General features: G+C 35.5%; 1 protein-coding gene across 3 annotated transcripts in view; it reads left to right on the top strand.

The window, feature by feature from the left end:
- LOC101797884 (connector enhancer of kinase suppressor of ras 2) overlaps positions 1–21,185 on the top strand; it is a 174,912-nt gene extending 153,727 nt beyond the window's left edge. Inside the window, exons 19-25 of one of the 3 annotated variants that reach the window (XM_013092027.5) lie at positions 3,287–3,358; positions 13,497–13,567; positions 14,293–14,396; positions 15,496–16,003; positions 16,342–16,541; positions 16,941–17,052; positions 21,064–21,185. In XM_013092027.5, the coding sequence (XP_012947481.3) occupies positions 3,287–3,358; positions 13,497–13,567; positions 14,293–14,396; positions 15,496–16,003; positions 16,342–16,541; positions 16,941–17,052; positions 21,064–21,074 (1,078 nt within the window). In that variant the 3' untranslated portion in view covers positions 21,075–21,185. Of the gene's footprint in view, positions 1–3,286; positions 3,359–13,496; positions 13,568–14,292; positions 14,397–15,495; positions 16,004–16,341; positions 16,542–16,940 lie in introns of all 3 variants that reach the window. The other 2 variants (XM_013092026.5, XM_021266824.4) reach the window with 2 other exon arrangements.
- The last annotated feature ends 565 nt before the right edge of the window (positions 21,186–21,750 follow it).

Here is a 21,750-nt window from a genome sequence, read left to right as displayed (position 1 = left end):
CTTACACAGTCTGGGTGTATGGGCTGACCAAGGGCCTTTTGAAGTTCATCAAGGACAATGCAAAATTCTGCACTTGTGAATGAGCCAAGCCCCTGCTGGCAGCTGACTCGCTGTGGAGCAGCTCTTCTGAAATGGGCCTGACAGACTTTGTAGACAGCAAACCAAACAGCATCCAGTTTGGAATGCTCCAAAACAAGTCAAAGGTAAAATTATATGTATCTTCCTTCCACATTATTCATTTTTATTTACACATATGGAATTATTTCCCTGGAGACTTCTTTGCAGTTCTTAATGCTATTGTATCTAAAAGCTTCTCTAATAATAATCTTTGTGACACTTCAGAAAAGTGAAGATGGATTTATTGTTGCATTTTTCAGCTCAGAAACAGAACTGCAAAATACTTAAAAGTATCCACAGATCTGGGATACCCATTCCATAAAGATAAAGACCTGTTTTTCTTCAGAGTACATAAATAAATAACAGTACAATATACATGTATTATTGCACATATACTCACCATGTAAGTAAATTTCAGTACATCAAGCAAAAAGACATTAAGAAACATTTATATAGTGACTGATTATTAAGTCTGCTGCTGTGACTTAGAGTACATGAGAATTCCTTTACATAAGCAGGAAGAACTGCAGCATGTAGCTGATTTATCCTTGAAACAATTCTTGTTCTGTCTCTATTTTGACACATTCACAAATTCTGTAGCAACTAAAACAGGAGTCCTACAGAAAGTAGACTTATCTGTTGTATAATCATGATTTATCTCACAAGTAAGTTCATTCTGCACCTTGACTGAGGAAGGGTTCCTGTGAGAATGTAGCATTCAAATATATACCTACAGATTGTATCACAATATATGAGAATAATGGAGCCCAAATTTAAGGTCTGTTTATCAGACATATTCTGCCTATTAAAAGGTGAAGTTTGAAACTCTATTATTAGCATCCTAATGCTTTAATGTATGTAAATTTCCTGTCTAGAAAAATAATCCTGTTTACAAGCAGAAACTCCATCATGTGATATCCTAACAGGATTAATCAACAGGATTAGAATCTCTAGATCTACTACATAGTCCTCTCCAGTTCAAGGCAATTCTTAAATCTCAGGGCTGGGAGACTGTTGGTCAAATGGAAGACTAGCAGGTGGAGACGTTGCATAGTTTCCAAACAACTGAAAAGAGTACTGACATCAGGGAAAAGAATATACCGATAAAAGAAGATATGGTGCTTAGATCAAAATCTCTTGCATTAAAATCTTAAAATTCAGTACATATAATTAGCAAGTGTATGCCATCTAGTGGGCAACAGAAAAAAATCCTTCCTATTCAGGGATTTCTCCTGTATTTGCTATTTTCATTTGCCAACATACAAACTGTTGTTTCAAAATTCTGTATTAGTATTTTCAGTGCATGCAAGAACATCCAGACACTTTTTCTTGCTTATTTCTTGCCAGCTGGTATTAACTAGAAAAGACTGTCTGTTTTGATGACCTTTTTACGTCAATAGAAAATCATATTCTTATAATAAAGGTCTTATGACATGCTTTTAGTCAGAAGATGCAGCTAGTAAGATTAAGATCTGCAGTTGAAATTACCAGTTTCCAGATGCTAAAACAATACTTAAATATTTCTTACGTCTTCTTTTTATGGATGTAAGATGTTTTATGATGATCTTCAGTGCAAAGGTAAACTTACCCTTTTAATATATGTCTAATTTCATGGAAGCTACAGAGGAACACAACTCTGCTATCTCATTCTTCTGTCGAACTTTTGTTAGGAAAGTCTGTTACTGGATGCATTTGTATTACCAATATGCATAACAACACTTGGGTGTGCCCAAGTGAAACTTCTTCAGCCTTCATTTCTTGTCTGTGGAAACTGGAATATATCATAGTCATTAAAAAAACATTCATTTGCATTTAAGCTATTAATAGTGGAAAACATGTATTACAGGTTTTTCTTAATGCCACATGTAATGATTCTTAATCTAATTCTAACATCTACTAATTACAGTATAAATGTCAGTATTTTAACCTAAATTCTACAAATGATAGTTGTTGTTTTTTAACAGTTGCCAACTAATAAAAATAGTACTCTTGGTCTGAGTCTGTATTTTTTTCATACTTCTTTTAATTATATTCAAACAAACAAAAATATCATAAGAACTATGATTACCATTGTTAGTAGTTTCCAAATAAATGCTCAGCTGAGGGGAGAGAGCTTAGGAATTACACAATATAAAAATGTTTTTCATTAATGCTTTTCTATGAACTGCAATCACCCATGTTGTAACATGTGAGCTTGATTATCCCATGCATGTACCCTGTAATGGTTTCTGTATATAGCCAGCCTAAAGTGAAAATCAGAATTTATCTCATGAAATCAGTTGTATGGAATTGAATTGCACTGACCAGAGGAGTGGTGAAGGAATTGACTTTTGAGAAAGGAGAAGGTATGTTAGCTGTGCAGAGAACAATGTCAGTCTAACAGCTACCTTCTGTCATGCTGCTCTTCAGTACCACGGGTCAGTGCTGTCAGCGATATTACTACTAATATTGTGCTAGTTACACAAGTAAAAGAGTGCATAATTTAATTTAAAATTGTTGTGATATGCTTTTGGAACTACTTCAGTGATTTATAATTTAACTAGCACTTTTCAAAGAACTTCACTCTAAATTAACCTCTGCATATATTGGAAATCAGCAAATAGGAAAAAAAAAAAAAAAAAACAAAAAAAAAACAAACTGTTCTCACTAGCTGTGAGAACAGACTGTGTTACACAAAATCGTGAGATACATATAATTGACCATAAATTATAATGCAACAATAAAGATAAGGGTTTAGTCTAAATAATGTCAACTCTGTTGCTAGATGTCAGATGAAGAACTGTTAACTATTCTTGACTCATGTTGATCAGAGAAAAAATACGGTAGAGATGAATAGATTAAGATGAAAAGTACCTGGAATATGGTTGATTTTAGAGTAACTTGACAAAGCAATTGCTGGAGTTAGAAGCTACTACTTAGATGGAGGCTCTTTAAGGAACTTTTTATTGTTATCAGCTTCCAAACAAAGTAAACCTGCCACTAATATTCCCTACAACTTTCTGTTAAGCATAGTTTGTAGGAAGACTGTAATTAGGAATTTTTAAAAATACATCTAAATTGGGAAACATTCATTTAAGAGGTCCTAGAGTCATATGACTCAGTAAAGAAAATTTGAAGACAAGCTGTTTGAAATAAAGGTTGTTGTTTCATCTTTGTGTTTATTTTCTAGTGCCTTCAAAGCATGTCACCCCAAAATAAAGAGTTTCTATTTTGCAACAGACTGTCTAGAAGAAATGAATAGGTAAGTTACATGTTCTTTATCCTGGTACTCCAATAATATAGACTAATATTCAGTCTCATAGAAATATGCTCCTAAGCATGATGTAATGCTGACAGTGATCTCAGTACGGTCCACTCTAGTTCTCTACTGACTTTAGTACACACAGCATTACATTGCATGGTTTATTTTGTTTGCTGGAATTTTTTTGTCATGCCACATGGCATAATTCCACAAAGGCATGTTAGGAAAGTCAGTTGTGTTGGTCACATCTATGTTCATTAAAATTTTTGTTTATTGCATTTCTGATTTTTTTCATCAAAGCTGGTAATATTCTTATTAATGTTATGGGCTAAGTGTTTCTGGTATATAAAAACAATACGGGCATACCAAAGCTCATACTGAGAGTATACCCCCATGATGGGATTAGATAGTTTTAAATTGGCTGTAATGGTAATCCATGGGAACATAACACCTAAAGCTGATGAAAAGCAATTTGAAGTATTTTTAAAACTTACATAGGACTGAACTAATGAGATGCTATTGTTATTCATGACAGAATACTTTTAAATAAATACATAAATGTGATCCATTCTATCACTCTCCTATCAAGGCTAGCAAAGTTCTACTGGTGGTGTTGCTGTGCGTTGTTAAATGTCCTTGGTTGCGCTGGGAGGGCATTCAGGGCCCTGAACAACCTGATCCAAAATTAAAGTTGGCCCTGCAGTGGGTAGGCTGTGGGAACAGACGACCTCCTGAGATCTCTTCCAACCTAAATTACTCTGTGCTTCTATTCTGTGATTCAGTGATGAAGACAGAGGTTAGATAAAGGTGGGAAGGTGCCTTTGAGGATCAAAGGCGGAGTCAAATGTTCTACCTCCTCCTGCTACTTCAGGAATTTGTTTATTCAAAGTTGTGGTAAAAAGCAAGGACACATGGGACAATGTTGCCCTACTTTGAAGACTTAAATCTTTCATTGCATAGACCACCGAAACTTTGAGATTTAGTTAGTTCTTTCTGTTTGAAAACTTAGATTGAATCACCTTCAGGATACAGCTGGATTTTTTTCTTTGGAACAATAATGTTGAGAGGCTATTTTTAAACTGTATTGATGTATAAGATTAGCTGTATTGAAACAGTTCACACCAGTTCATCATCCACTGATGATGAGGAGGAGGAGGTTCAGTTCTCAGGGGTATCTCACTGTATCACTGCTAGCTATATCACTTTTAGGATGAAAATTTGCAAAGTTTTTGTTTTTGTTTTTGTTTTTTTTCCAATGTTAACACTGTTTTATTGTTCAGTTATGTAATCTAGCTGAGATTTGTTTTGCACAAAACTGAAGTAAGGATCTTCAGCTATTTTTAAATATGCGTGGTTTCTACATTAATTCTAGCTACTTTGATAGCTGTGATTTGTTGAAGTGCCATTGATCCTCTCTTTCTGTTATACCATAAAATGTTCTGACTCAAGGAAAACCAGGAAGTCTTGATGTACATTCAATAAAACATCCATTGATTTTCTTACACTAGGGAGACAAGGAAACTGTCTTTATGACAGTTTACAGTTGTTGTGGAGCATAACAGTTGAAAAGGTGCCAGGATGTGTTTTCATATCATACTGCCACATTAGTTTGGAATTTACTAGAGCATTTTTTCTGACTTTTTGCCTCTGTTTCCCATGAGACAGGACAAAGAAGGGTAAAGTTCCCCTTGAACTATTTTCTGCAGTATTTTTTCATCAGAAGTGTTTTTCCTATGGAGTAATTGTAATTCACTCAGCAACCCAAATGATGGATTACAATGCTACCTCTGTAAAATCCCTCTGCATCCCCTGCAGCCTTCACATACTTCCTGGAATTCCTTGTCCCAGATATATCCTGTCTGAAATTTGAAATGAGTAAGCAAGATTCATTGATGAAAAATGCACCTAAAATACTAATTTCACAAATCGTTAAATCCCTACCTTTCCACCAAATTGCTAACCATGTAATCTAAGGAAATATGGCAAATGCTCTCTCTCTGTTGTATCTTATTCTTCTACTGTCACCAAAAAATTTAACTGGATTTTCCATGGTTACACTGAAAAGTAAAGGCAATTTAATATAAAGTTGAGAAACAGCATTTCTTCATTCATGGTGTGGAGAACATTTACCCTTTCTTCAACTGTATTTACCACCACCTTTTGTTTTAACAGTTGTTTTTATTTAATTTCTGACTTAAGGTTCACTTTTTACTAGATTGTTTTTTTTTTACACTCCAGAATATTGTAATGTCTTGAATACTTGAATACATTGCTTTTGAAAGTGCTAGCCACCAATGGGTAGTAATTGATTTGTGCATAGCAGATAGTGTTATTCTGTTGCAGCTGAATTTTGCCTGCTGTGTAGCATGTTGCAGACAGACTTTGCTTTGCAAAATTAATGCTCATGCTGTTTTCTCAGGTCTACATGAGCATAGCTGTGTTCTTAGAAATGAATTAATAATGAAATTGATGAACTCATATTTTGCTTGTCATAGTCATGTGGTATTCCAAGCTTGTTAAATGCCTTATTTAACAGAAGTGTTTCATCTATTACCAGATCATGTATTACCTGTTTATGGTCTTAATACTTCTAAGGAAATTAGCATTGAATTGAATATTCAGTTGTTTTACAATATCTACTTTATTTAAAAATTTCTTGTGATTGAAGTGTGCAGTTCATTTGCAATCTGATCATAAACTCCAAATGTTAAATAAATAAAAAGCTCCTGCTATAGGCTGAATAATTTGATCACACTTGATTTGAATAACAAGGTTAACTTCATGATTTTAATAATTCCCATAAATCTTTGGCATTCATTCCCATAAATCTTTGGCATTCATTCATATATAACCAGTATCTCCTACCCACTGAAACTTAAAATGATGATAGATTGATTTTGTAGAGGTTGTTTCCAGTATTTTCCAGGTAAAGATATGAAAGTTTCTAAGACCGTTTTTCTCTTAAAAAGAAACTGCTTGAAGGTTGGAGTATTTTGAATTCAAATGCTGTTGAATATAAGCAAATTTAAGGGTTCATATCATGTTTATTTTTATGTTATGTATGTAACAAGCAAGTCAGTTAAGGCTTTCCTAAACTATCCTGTTTATTACTGAAGTTCATTCATCTGTCTTACTTAAATTTGGGGCACGTTGGTCTCCTTGACAGATCTTTCCCAGCTGAGATGGTAGGTTAGTATTACAGTTTTAAATTACTTTTAATCTTCCCTTATGAGTAAAGTAAAACCTAAGAAAAGATCTTGGCAAGTAAAAAACTCAGACATATGCCCCTGTTAGATGCTGCCTTTCTTAAGCAAGAGTTGCCAGACAAGTGAGCAGAAGACTAACCCTGTCAGATCTGCCTGTCCTAATTTGACAGTTCTTCAAGAAACTGCACTGAGTAAGTTATTAAAGAGTTTTTACTCTCCAGACTCTAACCGAATGAAAAGCAATAAGAAAGCAAGCCTGGGGAATGTGAAAGGTACTTTTCAAGCAGAAATCCCTGAATTTAAGCCTGTAACTATACTATTATAAGTTAACAGGAACAGCAGCTCTTCCCCTTCTTTTTTAACGTTCCTGTAAACTGTTTTCAAACTCAGGGAAGATACAGTCACTCCTAAGGCCACTGCAATCCTCTAAGCTATTGTGCTCACATAGAAGCACATAAATTGCAGCACAAGTAAAACATTTTTCTGATGAGAATTAGCTGCAGGCCCCAGGGTCTGGATGAAATGCATGTGGGAGTGAGCAGTTACAGCTACAGTGGTCAGGGAGTGCTAGGACAGAGCTGCAAGTCTTCAAAGTCTCCTATTTCTTGGCTAGCCACTTAACTCCTCCTTTCAACCATCTATGGACTACCTTCCATGGATTTGTGAACTACCATTTCCCCCTAATACAGTTAGAAAACCATTGGCTTATAGCATTACATTAGAGGATTTAAAATAAGTTTGCAATACACAACTGCAATTATCCAATACACAATCCAAATTAGCATTCAGGTGTGAATTTATTCCTAATGCACAGGAGCTAGGATTTACATTGGCTTTCTGTACTAGCTTAAATTACAGAATTAACTTAATCAAATTCTGCTGGAAATAATACCACTGTGAAATAATACAGCTGTTCAGGGAGTCAAACAGTTCGTCCGCGTTTAAAAGAGCAGATTTTTTGAGAACAGCGCTGGACCTCTCAGTGGTGAATGAAGATGCATTACAGTCACATTGTAATCTAATACTGGACATACTAAAGTCAACACTGCAAAAAATGTTTTTTTCAATAATAGAAATTGTGTTTATAAATATATAAATCAGGCCTTTAACTGTATTGTGTAGCCTGTTTCATCTGATTTCTCTAAGAGTGTGTAGAAATAAAATTACACAATTTCAGAAGTAAATCGTCTTTAAAAACAAAACTCCACCCTCACCTCCAAACCCTCAGACTCCACCCATACTTTTTCAGGCCATAAGAAACTCAGCTCTCTTGCTTATAAAGAGTCATAGAATGGTTTGGATTGGCAGGGACCTTACAGATCATGTAGTGCCAACCCCCTTGCCATGGGCAGGGATGCCTCCCACTAGACCAGGTCGCTCAAAACCCCATCCCTGGCCTTGAAGAATCTTTCCTAAGGAGTGCTCTTCCACTGAGACTCTCCAAAGCTTTTCTGGCCAGTCATTATTACTAGGATAAAAGCTTCAATAACTGAGTAAAATGACATAACGTATTAAAAGTTAAGAAATCATGGCTTGGATTTTACAGATTTCCATTCCTTACCTGTACTATGGCAAAAATAGAAAGAATTGAACACAACGTGGCTGTGCATGCTGGAGCGTAATCCAATGTCATAGTTAGTAAAGGAAGTGGCAGATGCAGGCAGCTAATAGTATTTGCCTGTGCATGGATAGCCAGAAACTCTGGTGAATTAGCCAGAGTAATTTGGTAAGTCTATAGGACAGGGCTGAATTATGTAGCTGCATTTCACTAATGAAGAAAACATCTTACTGTCTTCTTAATTAATTCCTTTAAGTATCAGTGTGTCAGTCCAACCCTGACTTAGCAATGACGACTACTTTTATTTTGTCGAGGCAGTGGTAGAGCTGCTACAAATGTGTTTGGAAACGTATTTGCAATTTGGCTAAAGGAGTTCCACTTGAGTGAGTTTCTGTGACAGTTCTGGTAGATTTCTTTAGGGTTTTATTTGAAATTGTAGTCTGTCATAAAGTTATTGTGTGTATATTCTTTGTGTTACACAATTATATTTGTATAATAAGATGCTATTTCATTTATTACTGGAAGCATAATTTATTTTCTACAGGGGTTGCGAACTTTATTGTCTATCATCCACCAGGAAAACAACAGCAACAAAACCACTAAAGTTCCTCCCTCCCCCAAACAAAACAAAACAAAAAACAAGCAAATCAAACAACACACACTTCAGACTACAAAGGCCTAGTTGTGCATTCAGTTGATAGAGTGAAGATTACAAAAACTAAAAAAAATAAAACAAATTCCCATTAAGTGCATGAAGTATGTGCACACGCATTGAGGACATAAATTGCTATGGTTCACTTGTCAAGTCTTAGAGTGTCTAGGGCTTTTTTCACATTTTTTCCAGCCTGACAAATCTAAGAAGACAATGCATGAAACAAGATCAACAGAGTCATGTCAAATTATCAAATAAGGAGAGTGCTTACAGTTTATCCCTTCAATGATTTTACCTAACAAATTCCAGCAACTGTGACAAATAAAATACATGTAGTAAAAATATAGGCTGTTGAGATTTGACATATTTGGAGAGATGAGCTCATTGAGAAGACTGTTCACCATTACATTTTGAAGTGAGGCATTGGTTATGTGTTTGGGCTTCATTTTTGTTGAGAAAAAAAAGGAATCATTTTAGCTATACCTATTACAGGAACTTTTAGTCTGTTAAATGACTGCATTACCCACACAGCCTTAGCAATAGTGAAAATAATGTACCCCATGAACCTAAAAGGGAAACATATTGATTTTTCAGATGTCAATTAAGAAAGGCTGGTCAGGAAGAAGCCAGAAAATGAAATACAAAATTGATTTTAAAATATAATTCTATATTGAAAAGAATTTTGCAGCGAACTCTGGAATCCAATTATCTCAGTGATGTAAGAGGTTATAATACAAAGTTTATAACCTGAAATTAAATACAAATTGCACTAAATAAATTGTATGTATGAAATAGATGGTTCAAGGGAATCTATATTTTAATAAACTTAAAGATAACTTGATTAAGTCACATTTAACTTCCACTTCAGTTCTGTTTTTTCTTTTAGGCAAATAACCTGTAGTGTAGATGCAGTCTCAGAAACAAAGATATATTCCTATTCTGAAACATTTACAATACAAACCTGGGATGTCTTACAAGTATTAATTGATGAAAGAGGTGAGAAAGTTAGGAAGTGGGTTTTAAATATATAACTGTGTATTTATTTATTGTGTGCATTAATGTATTGATGTTTCATTGGTTTCATTTTAAGGGAATATATAATAGAAAGAAATAGTTAAAGTGAAGGGACTATTTCTTGAATTTAAACGTTTTCAGGATATATCCATTATTTACTTTTTCACCTGAATTAGTTTCTTGCATTTGCAAAAAGTTTATACAACATTGAGGGCATTAGTAAATAAATTTATTTGAATCACAGCAACTCACTACTTCCTGACCTGTTCTCCATGGAATTATGGAGCAGATTTAACTATAACCCTAAAATTAACTGCCTTGTACACATTTATTTAAAAAATAAAAAATAAAAAATACAGAGAGGGATTATCAAAGGACTTTTTTTCACTTGTGTCATTTTTTTTCTGGACTGTTAGACAGAAATAGCCAAGTGGTTGAAGAGTGATTCAAAAACCAGATAATTACTCTCTTTTATCGTAAATATAGGCATTAGCATTTTGTGCAACTGCGTCATACTGATAGCTCTTTCAGCTGTTTTTAGGAATCTACAAGATCCCTAACTGCATTTGTACAATGAGTGATGGCATGTTGTTGTTTTTTTAATATAGTATTCTAAATGCTGAAGCTGTATGAAAATGTTTCCCTGCTTGTTTGGCCCATTTTTTCCAGTGTTTTTATTAAATGATCAGTAAGAGAACATGTTCCTGACTCCTGACAATTCAGGGCATTTCAAGCATGACTCACTCTTAAGTATCAAGTTTTGATCATTGTCACAGCTAATTAGTTCAAGTCTGCCCTCAGTAAACATCCTTTTCCAAGCCTTGGGGTAGAATCAGACTCTCAGAACAGACCTTGGGCTGTAATCCCCTGGTACTAACCAGAATTATCTCAGTAAATTTAACTTAGCTTCCTACCATGCAGCTCTATTTTATCCTCAATGAATGACAACAGTGCCTATTTGTAATCAACAGAATTAATTAAAACAAAATCTGATTTATTTAGAATTTAAGCCATTGAGACGAAATACAAAACTTAACCATGTATTTACGTGACTTCTCCTGAGGCTTACAATTCCCTCCATTTGGTTTGCTAAGGTTAAAAATAAAAATAAAATAAATAAATAAATAAATAAATAAAAATAAATAAATAAATAATAGCTCCTTCTTTGCTGTAGGTGCTTGGCAGGTGTAGCACATGGTCTTGCATTGCATGGCCTTCCATTAAAACATTGTTATCTATCCCTTAAAGAGTCTACTTTTGCCACACAGCTCCCTTTGCCTTCCTGAAAGCTGATGTTAGCCTACAAGGCATTCAACACAAAGCTCTGAACCAGGAGGCTAAGTTCCAAGCTTTCCAGAGAGAACTTTTTTGTAACTTTGCCAGTCTGTTTTCTTAATAAAAAATAAAGTAGTTTGCTCATCAGGCAAATTCATCAGGTTTACACAGCTTTCCTTTTGATTTGAGTTTGCATTTCCTCCTGTGTTAACTGTAAGAAAAGGATCTGTAATCTCAGCACTTCTATAACTCCTGATTAACCTCAAAAACATTCACCATGCTTTTCTTAAAAAATACAAAACCTAAGATTGAGATTCTTTTCTTTTATCAGAAGAGATTTTATCATTATAAGCTAGTGAATGTCATCAGATATCCTTTTCATTGGCTTGACAAAGAGCTAGCTCTAAATTGTGGTAGATGAGGTAAGAATGTACTTGTAACTATACTGGGGATATTCTTGTTTTCTGGAAAAAAAAAAAAAAAAAAAAAAAAAAAAAAAAAAGGAAAAAAAAAAACGAGCAGTGTTGCAGAAGGCAGATTACCTTCTGCTAAATCCAGATTTGGACACTGAGGCCATATGAGAAAAGCTGATACTCTAAGAAAATCCATGTTCTTTTGAAGGTTATATCAACAAAGAGCAACAATTAACAATGAGAAACAAGATAAAATAGGCAAGAAATTTAAGACAACATAAAGTTCAGTGCACTGGCAACCAAAATGGCTGATTTTGTGTTGAGTCTGAAGATGGTAGAGTCCTACTTTATCACTGGTGCTGAAGCAGAACTGTAGTTAAAGTCACTGAGGTATTCTGCTTAATTGCCAAAGGCATATGGCAAAGTATGACTAAAACTATTTTCTCCAGTGCTAATGTGTTTAGAAATTCAGGAATAACTGTTGAGAAGTAGTAAATATCAGTGCTTAATAATGAGCAAAGTTATGATGTCGTTTCAATTACTGCAATAAATAACATGCCTTTAAAAAGAAGCAAATGTCAAGTGATCAGCTCGCCCTTTCTTGAACAAAATTATGCTGGTGAGCGCTGTAGAAAATTAGCTTCTCAGTAAACCTGTTATTCCCTTTGAAATTTACTTCCTTCATGATGAATATGAGTTACTGGCATTACTGTACAGTTCTTTGTGTTTTCATAGTTTTGTGATTGAGTTAATCCTTATAAGAGTTCCCTGTAAGAAGTAAATGTTGTTATCCTCTTTGGATACTTAGATAAGTTTCTAAGTACTGGCATAAGATACGTAGAACGATTTGCTGAAGGCCATGCAATGAGTCAGTGTTATATCCAATATTACAGGTGAAGACCATTGCTCTGAGCAGTGGCATAGCATTGCTTAGACCAGTGGATGAATCCATCTTTGTTGTTTTTTCTTTGTTGTTGTTGTTGTTTTTTCCTCCTTTTCCACAGTTTATTGTATAAACATCAAGTCATGTTAGGTAAAGAAAAAGTTTAAAATAACTTTCCTAAAAATAAGCTGTAATACTCTCTTAGTGGAAAAACAAACAAAAAAACAATAAAACTTATTTTTGAACAAACTAATTTATTTGGGGACAAAACAGAAACTAGAACATCTAACGTAAAGTACCAAAATACCAATATTGAAGCATCTTCACTATACCAAGTCTTGTTTCAGAAATCTAAGATTGTGTATTGAAAAAAAAATCAAAGTAAAAGATATTGATTTTGCATGACAAGCCTCAACATTTATATTGCCATTATCATAAATTTAGATTAGCAAATAGCTAGTGGCATACTGTCATAGTTTCTTTCAGCTTTTTAAGCATGTAAACTTAATACAACTTATTTACTAGCATAGGTTATCATACAATTACCATCATCATTCTAATTGATTTTATTGTATTTTTTTAGCATTTTCAGGGAAGTTTTTGAAGTAGCTATCAGAATAAATGTAGCATATTCCTTTACACGTCTCAGGAAACTATTCCACACAAATAGGTTGCAGATGCAGATTTAGAGAGGATTTTATTCTGCTTAAGATGGAGACAGAGTTGGACATTCTCTGTATTACACAGACGATTATATGTAAATGCTCACGTTAAGCCATTAACGTGAGCTAGCATATTAGCATGTATGTTTCACATTTTCCTTATGACTTAATTCCTCAGTTTTCTAGGCAGCAGAATAAAATGTAATGGGTCTGATACTCCACTAGGCAAATTGCTCCAGCAGATATGAACAGAAGTCCACATCTGCACTGTACGTGAACTGTAACAACCTTCACTTGGAATTATTAACCACTGAATACAACTGAATCATGATTTTAACAGCCTGAACAGTATTCAGTTTTTGGACTAACAGTTACTTCTGACTTTTCTACAGAATAAGAAATCTGTGTGACTTCATGTTTACACTAGATGTTGCTTTTACGTATTCCTCTTCCTCATTTTCTTTTATTCTATTAGGTGGATGAATCGTCTGGGTCTTGCAGCAATTGGTTACACACCTGATGACAAGGACATTCATCCAGATGAAGGTAATGTTTCAGAGATGATAAGCAGAAGAAAGCAGAGTAGACCTGTTCACTATTTGGATGAAGCTGGAGATGTCATAACTGACTTCTTTATTAGCATGAGTGCTGTGTCTTTTAAAACATAGATTGTCATAAGAACATATATCCTTGAAGAACTAGATTTAGTAGTGCCACCAACAAATAAAATCTAGAATAGTAAGAAATATTAAAAACAAATGATATATAGAATTCCAAGTCCAGGCTGACGTATGACCTCCCAGTGCAGAGCCATCAGGTATGCCTGTCACTCTAGAGCAAGCGAAGACATCACAGGCACAGGTCAGCAAGTGTTTTAGATCCATTCTTCATCTGCTGAGCTTGGGTGCCAGCCTTGCCTTTTTTGTCATGGCCAGGATTATGGTCTATTAATGGTCTATTAAGTGTTTACTCTCAGCTGTAGTTTGGCACCTAGAAGGAAATTCTCCTCTGTGACCAGAAGCTGCTCTTTTATTGTACGCTGGGAGTTAGGTACCTCGTCTGCTTTCCATAACACTATCCTAAAACATTCGAAGGTTCTTCATACCTGTGTATCTAAGTACCAGATGTTTTCACAAAGTCTGCTCTTTAATAACTGCCAAGCCACCCAGGTGACTGAAATGTTTACCCTTGTAAGTTAGTAATGCTTTGAAAAGGTGGGAACCGCTTTCTTGTGGAAAAGCACATGACTGAAACCCAGAATGCTTTGTTAGCAGATTACTGGAGTGAAAGCGACCAGGATGATGTTGATGGCTCTTTAACCCTGAAGCAGGAAGGTTCTTCAACACTGTGTGACTCCTATCACCGAACACCCTCAGTGAGTTATAAATGCTGGATTTGACAGTAGGTCACCAAACAATGTGTGCCTCGATTTGCATTTTGCTTGGTTTAGAAAATTTAGTTGTTATGAAGACAGAACAAAGACGGATCTCATTATAAGAATGAAATTAGTGCTGTTCCTTGTGATCTAAGAACTGAATGTTTTCTGGTAGTGTCATAAGATGTTAAGAAGCTGATAAAAAATAAAATACTTCTACTATATTGTATAGGGAAAAGTTTTGATAAATGAGTTAAAAATATTTTGTATACAAACAGGTTCTAGTATCAAATACCATTTCTAACATACAGAACATAGCCTGTGATATTTAATCTGTTTCTAAGCACAGATAGGACTGTTCTCTATTTTTCTTTCAGATTTTTCTTCAGCGTGAATGACACGATCCTCACACAACCAGAACCAAAGAAAGAGTGACTGAGGCAACAGCATCACATGGGTGAAGTTCAGACTGATTTTCACCCATGTGATGCTGTTTTATCAACCAGGATACAGGTTAAGCCTCTCCCTTTCTGTTTTTTCACTTTTTTGCCTTTCTCTTTGTTTTTGAATTAAAATGATACACAGACCCAGCAGAATTAAAATGATTTGATAAGCTCAGCAGTCCCCCCAAATTCAAAAATCTTCCTGGGTGCTGAAGTTTTTTTCTGGTTTGGCTGATGTTTATCACCAAAAATAAAAATAAAAAATAAAAATAAAAATAAAAAAAAAAAGGAAATCCAATTTTTCTTTCTGGTTGGTTTCTTTTGGGGGCTTTCATGTCTTCACAGCACACTGCTGGACTGAGCGTAAACTGGGCTTATCTTCAGGAAACCTTTGTTTTCCAACAGTTCTTTCCAGCAGTAGTTGCTCATGGGCAGAGAATGTGCAAAACAAGAATAGGGAGTGGTTAAAACATAGCATTTGCATAAAAGATTTCACTGCTAATTATATTGTTTACAAAGGTTCATATTATGACATATCAAAACACACATATAAGTCCATTTTATTAATATATATTGTGTAATGTTATACACTGTAGTGATTTTCTTGGGTCTGTTTTAACATTGTCTTATAGTCAGGTATTTTTGTTTCTTTTCAGGTGACTTCTACAAGTCCATTCCCTGAAACCAAACATGGACGACACTTTTCAAGTGAATCCACATATTCTCATTCTTCTGCTGAAGATTCTCGACAAGATGTAGCAGGAAGCACACACTCGTCAGGATGCAGACCTCCCTACCGAGAAAGACGCTCATGGCAGGATCTGATAGAGACTCCATTAACCAGTTCAGGGCTCCATTTTCTTCAAACTGTTCCTCCTGATCCAGAATACATGAGTGGCCGGCCTGGAATGTCACCAGACAGACGAAAACAAGCAACATTACCAGTACAAAGACGTCATAATTATGAACAGGATGGGCCTTTCCCCTTGGCGGAATGTCAGAGAGGACACAGCTCTCACAGCAGGCCACAGAAGCAACGTAGTCAAAGCCTTCCACGAAACAGAGATGTCAGGGGTAAGGGGCGTCTGAAGTCCATAGAAGGAGCAGATGAAAACCTGGAAGAGAAAATTCCTATTAGAAGGCATAATAGTTTTTGCGTAGAAGGTAAGCTTTCAGAGATATTTTGATTCTCTTTACTGCATTGAAAACCAAAGCAATACTGCCATTATTCTCAGCAAGATTTTTGCTCAGCATATTATTATGCATATTATATTTTGATAAATTCTTCAGTTGCTACTCAGGACTTTGCATTTAAATGCTTGGATGTAGTACTTAAGAATATAGCTTTATGGCTTACCAAAATGTTATTGTTTCATCAAAATGAAAATGGAAAGACAGTGTTAAAAGTTATTTTATGCATTAATTTGCAGTATTGTTTGCTGTTTTTAGAAACTTTGTCTGAATTGCTGGATTTGTTCTTAGGTTTCTTTATTTTCTCTCAGAAAACTTAAAAGAAACTGGAGAAAATTCAGATGGTCTTCAAGAGCTGTACAAGTCTCTGGAACAAGCTAGTTTGTCAGCTTTTGGAGAGCAGCGCCCCTCCACCAAGCAGGAGTTCCGCAAGTCTTTTGTAAAGCGATGTAATGATCCAGTTATCAATGAAAAGCTTCACCACATCAGAGCACTCAAGAGCACTTTAAAAGTAAGGCTTTATCATTCATATTGTGTATGAGCAATATAAACGTGTAAACGTATAATCTCTTAGTGTTCCCCCACAGACGAGGCTTTCTTTGTAGCTTTAGAACAAACACTTCTTGAGAGCAAAGGTGTTCTGGCCTCAAAACAAAACAAAGCCAAAACAAACCAACCGAACATTACTTGTTGCTCTTTCTAGGCCTGTTATAGAAAGTGCCAAGGAATGAGCTGTCAGACAGTTTAAGCTGTAGTAGTTCCTGAGTATAGGTAAAAAATTGAAGTGCAGATTGAATAGTAGTTTGCCTAGCAGTTTGCATTGAAATGAAAGCAAAAATAAAATGCCAAGATACAAAGTGTGGCATACATTTCATTTTGACATGTACTGTGTCTTTCTGGAATTTGACAGGCAAAGGAAGGGGACCTCACAGTTATCAACAGCCTGCTGGATGATCCCAACTTAACGTCAAAGAAGTTTAAAGATTGGAAACTAAAGAACTATGAGTTTTTCCTGGACATTTGTGAGTACAGTGCTGCTTTGAAATCACAAAATGGAGCCTCTGAACTTGCAACCTCAGCACCAATGCTGACACATACACATTCATTCATTGAAACTCACGTGTGACAGGACTTGTACCGTGAATAACTGCTGGGTGCCATGAAAAATCCATAAGACAAACACTGTAATATTTATAAATAATGTACTCAGCAGTACTGTAAATAAGTTGGATAAGAGAATAGTGCCACAGGATGCCTACTACATTGCATGATAAGACAATAATATTCTTTATAAATTTTTTGTTTGCTATTATCAACCGATGTCCGTATCAAGCTCTGCATTAGAAAGAAGCAGTGCAGAAGTGTAACTGAAAACAAACACCAGTGTATTTAAAGTACTGTACTGAAACTAAGCTTCTAGTATGAGCTCCTACAGTCATTTTATATATTTAGATATACATAAACATATATCTATGTATATAAAATGTAACACAGTAGTTGATATTTACTTTCTAAATGCCCTAAAGTTAACATTTTCACACATTTTTCTTGAGAAAAATACAAAATAAAAACACAAATACATTGGATGCTCTTAGAGATGAATGATTATTTTTCTACATTTCCAGGTAGTGACCATCTTTGCAAATAAAAGGACAGAGTTATCAAAAAGTAAACTCAATCCCTATAGTGTGCCTTAAAATGTACACTGTACATCTAGCAAATAGATCCCAATCTGGCCCTATGGGCATACTGTACATGCCATTAGATACTGTGTTTGTAAAGTACTGTGCCTGCCTTTAAAATGAATGAAAATAAGTGAGCAGGTGTGGCACAGAAGTTAAGATATGAGTAGAACAATGTTGGTTGTTCACTAATGCTGCAACTTATGGTGATTTTAACAATATTTGAAATATTTCATGGTGGAAGAAAAATGTCTGCACTGAATATGGCACATACTGCAGGTTTTCATAGTTTCTTCACTGTGAATTTAAGTGACACATGTGAGTCACAAAATTCAAGAAAGCTCTGATGCTTCAAGGGTGAGAATTAAGTAAAAAAAAAAAAATCCTGAACTAATCAATTAAGTTCCGTAATAGACTGGCATATAGAGCTAAGTAAATTATTCTAAATTATATCATGTCCGGCAATAATTTTTAACTGTTAGTGGTACATCAGCAAGTGAGTGAAGTTATTCAGTACATCACTAGAAAACCAATCTGTATTGATTGGATTTGAGAAGACACGCACGTCACATCACGTATTTCACTTCCTTGACTGGATGAGAACGATTTCTAAGAAAAAGATTGCTCTGAATGTTACTGAACTTAAATTTCCAACACACATTCACAATTTCCTTTGACTATGCTTGCTAGAATATTTCTAGAAAGCACAACAAAGGAGTTGTGAATTCAGTTAATATCATTTGACTTAAACACAGGCATTCACTGATGATTTTTCACAATATAAACCTAATTGTCTCTCATATGTTAAGAACTGAAAAATTCATACAATTCAGTATAATACGGGCAAAAATATTATCTCAAAGAAGTCCTAGTATCCTGGAAGAGATTTTAGTATTCACAAACCCAAAAACAGACTCAGCTTGTGGGAAACTAATTTTTTATTTTTTTTAATTAAAAATAGAGAAGGCTAATGAGAAACAAAGACAAAGCTAAAATCACCCACGCTGACTTCCTTCTACCTAGGCTCAACTTCACTCCTTCCTGACTCTTGCATCTCTTCCTATGCTGTGCAGCATGGGGATATGATCAGTCCATAACACTTCATCTATGCCACTCCTTCCTCCTCACACTATATTCCCCTGCTCCAGCATGGTGTAACTCCCACAGGATACAGTCCTTAACGAGCTTCCAGTGTGGGTCCTTCCCACAGGCCACAGTTCTTCCAGAACTCCTCTAGCACGGGTCCTTTTTATGGGGTACAGTCCTTCAGGAGGACACTGCTCCAGCACAGGTCCCTCACAGGCCCCAGTTCCTGCCAGACCTCCTGCTCCTGCGTGGGCTCTCCTCAGGCTGCAGCCTCCTTCAGGGCATATCCACCTGCTGCTCCAGTGCAGCCCTCTGTGGGCTGCAGAGGGACAGGCTGCTTCACCAGGGTCCTCTCCATGGGCTGCAGGGAAATCTCGGCTCTGGCACCTTGGGAACATCCCCATCCTCCTCCTCCTCTTGCACTGGTGTCTGCAGAGCTGTTTCTCTTCTATTTTCTCACTTCTCTCTCTCACAGCTGCTGCAAAGCAATTTCATCCTTTCTTAAATACTAATGACAGAGGCAGCGTCAGCTTCACTGATGGGTTCATCTTTGCTCAAAGGAGGGTCTGTTTCTGAGCAGACTAGAAAGGGCTCACTCTGTCTGACGTGAGGGCAGCCCCTGCTCTGTTCACATAAAAGTCACCCATGCAGTTTGTCTGCTGCCAAACTTTGTAAGGTAGACCCAATACAGCAGCTGGAGAAACACAACTCAGATTTGGTTTTGTTTCTCATTTCCACTGGTTATTTATTGGAACCACGGTGGATGCAGTAGTAGCCAATAATAGTCAAAGGTATTAGAGTAAGGATGTATTACTTGACAGCTGTTTTGAGTTCTTTGCATCACACAAGCAGTTGAGTCACAGCATGATTGTAATAAATACATCATTTATTGTATTGTATGATGTATTGATTACATACAACATTTGGATAGAATATACAACATGAAGGCATATTTTTTCTGCTTTAGCAAATTAACTGTGTACTTAAGAATCACTGAAGACAATGGCTCCTTAAATGCATGCATCGGAGTGGACGAGGATCACACTGTACCTGTTTTGCTTGAATATTAAGCATACACTTAATCTTCTAAGCACCTGAGATAATAAAAAACATACAGGAAATAGAGGACAATTTGCCACCACAGGTTTCACCAAAATTGGAATTGAGTATTCATGCAAAATGTAAAACTCAATTTCAATGTATTTACTATGTGAACATTGTAGTTATTGGACAACTGAATAGCAGAAGCATTAATAGAGGGAATTTGTCTTAATTTTTTCCCTAGAAGATCTCTAAAAGATGTATTTCACTATTTGTAATGTTATCCTTCATACAATGTGGGAGAAATATGCTGCAGTGAAACAAGCAGAAGGGTAAATTATAGAATCCATTTATAAACCAGTTCATATTGTATGTGCAAGCAGTGATAGCTAGACACATAATTAAATGGATTAAATTTCCTATATTCATAAAGAAATTTAAACTTCCCTTTCATTTCAAACCCAAAAGATGATCTGTGCTTTCATATTAAACAGATTTATATGATTTTAAAATAGTTTTCACAAAGAATTTCAAATGCTACTGTATAGTAACTTAAGAGAAATGACAATTGTTCACTGAGCGTATTCAGTAGTCCTTAGTAAACAATGAAACAAGCTATTTCTTGTCTAAAATGCTACTTATAGATACAGCTGAAATTAACAAACATCATTTGGAAGATGTTTTTCAAAAATAATACAAATAGTAAGGAAAACAGAAGGAATCTCAATATTACTTTCTCAGTATTCACTAAAAACAAACAAACAAACAAACACATACTTCTGAAATAGGAGTAAATGACAAAAAAATGAGATATCATACTGTTGGTTAGATTATTTTTTAAATCTTTCAGTGTCATGGGTTCATCTTTGTTGAAATTCTCATAGCCATGAATTAGGATTTTGCTCTGCTTTGTTGAAGTAACTGACATGCACAGTGCAATATCTATATTGTATTTAAAATCCATGCACAAAATTCAAATAAGTCAAATTCTCCTGGTCCAAAAGGTACTCTAACACTGTACAATGCAGCTGAAATTATTAAGGTATATTATATTAAGGTATATATCAGGTATATAAAACTGGTTTAATGCTCCCTCTAAACTACTGATCCCTCTCCTTTTTTAATACACTCTTCCGTATTCACTGAATTCTTTGATCAATAAAAAATACCTTAGTAGCTATCTCTATATCACTTCCTCAGAAAGCTTTTTTCTTGTTTTCATAGATTTTAGGTGACAACTTCCCTGAACTTACTCTAATTGTTATGAACAAGTAGTCAAAGGAGGAGGAGGAGGTTCTCATGAGTCTGTATGTACAAATCCTCTAATAAAAATAAAGCTGAGAGAATACTGGCTCCATGCTTGAGGGCAGCACAGGTAGGAGTACATTTCCACTCACAGAAACCAGCCTGCATTAGACCTGGGGTCTTTACCCTCCCCAAAGCAAGTTGCTTTACTTCATTGGCAAAAACTACCCTACTGTTCCATCAGCTTCTGATATAGCTCTGCTTTCTCAAACGCCACAAGCACTTTACATTTTAGCACCATAAGGAGAAACTAATCAATTGCTACTAAAAGATACTGGAGAATGAGATTTGATACCTTTTCCAAGAAGGGAATTCTGAATATGATCTGTTAGTTAATGTTCAGATATAGACTGCTATCTTTTAAGCTAGAAATGTGCTGCACCACTTGCTTTTTCCAAGGGAAAAAAATGAGTATTGCAGAGAATTGCTAGATGTATGTGGCAAGTTAGCTTTATTTTTACTGTCATCAGCAATTACAGCTTTCCAGGCCAAATTAATTATTCTTCAACGTTTGGTGAAGGCTACAGCAAAGGTACCTTCCAAAGGGTTACTTCACAGAGGGAATTGCTAAGCTTCGCTAAAATTTGTAGAATTTCACTGTTGACC

This window comes from Anas platyrhynchos, chromosome 10 (genome assembly GCF_047663525.1).
Source record: "Anas platyrhynchos isolate ZD024472 breed Pekin duck chromosome 10, IASCAAS_PekinDuck_T2T, whole genome shotgun sequence".
Classification (NCBI taxonomy): Eukaryota; Metazoa; Chordata; class Aves; order Anseriformes; family Anatidae; genus Anas; species Anas platyrhynchos.
Note: the sequence above shows the minus strand (reverse complement) of the source record. Positions and strands in the feature narration are given on the sequence as shown.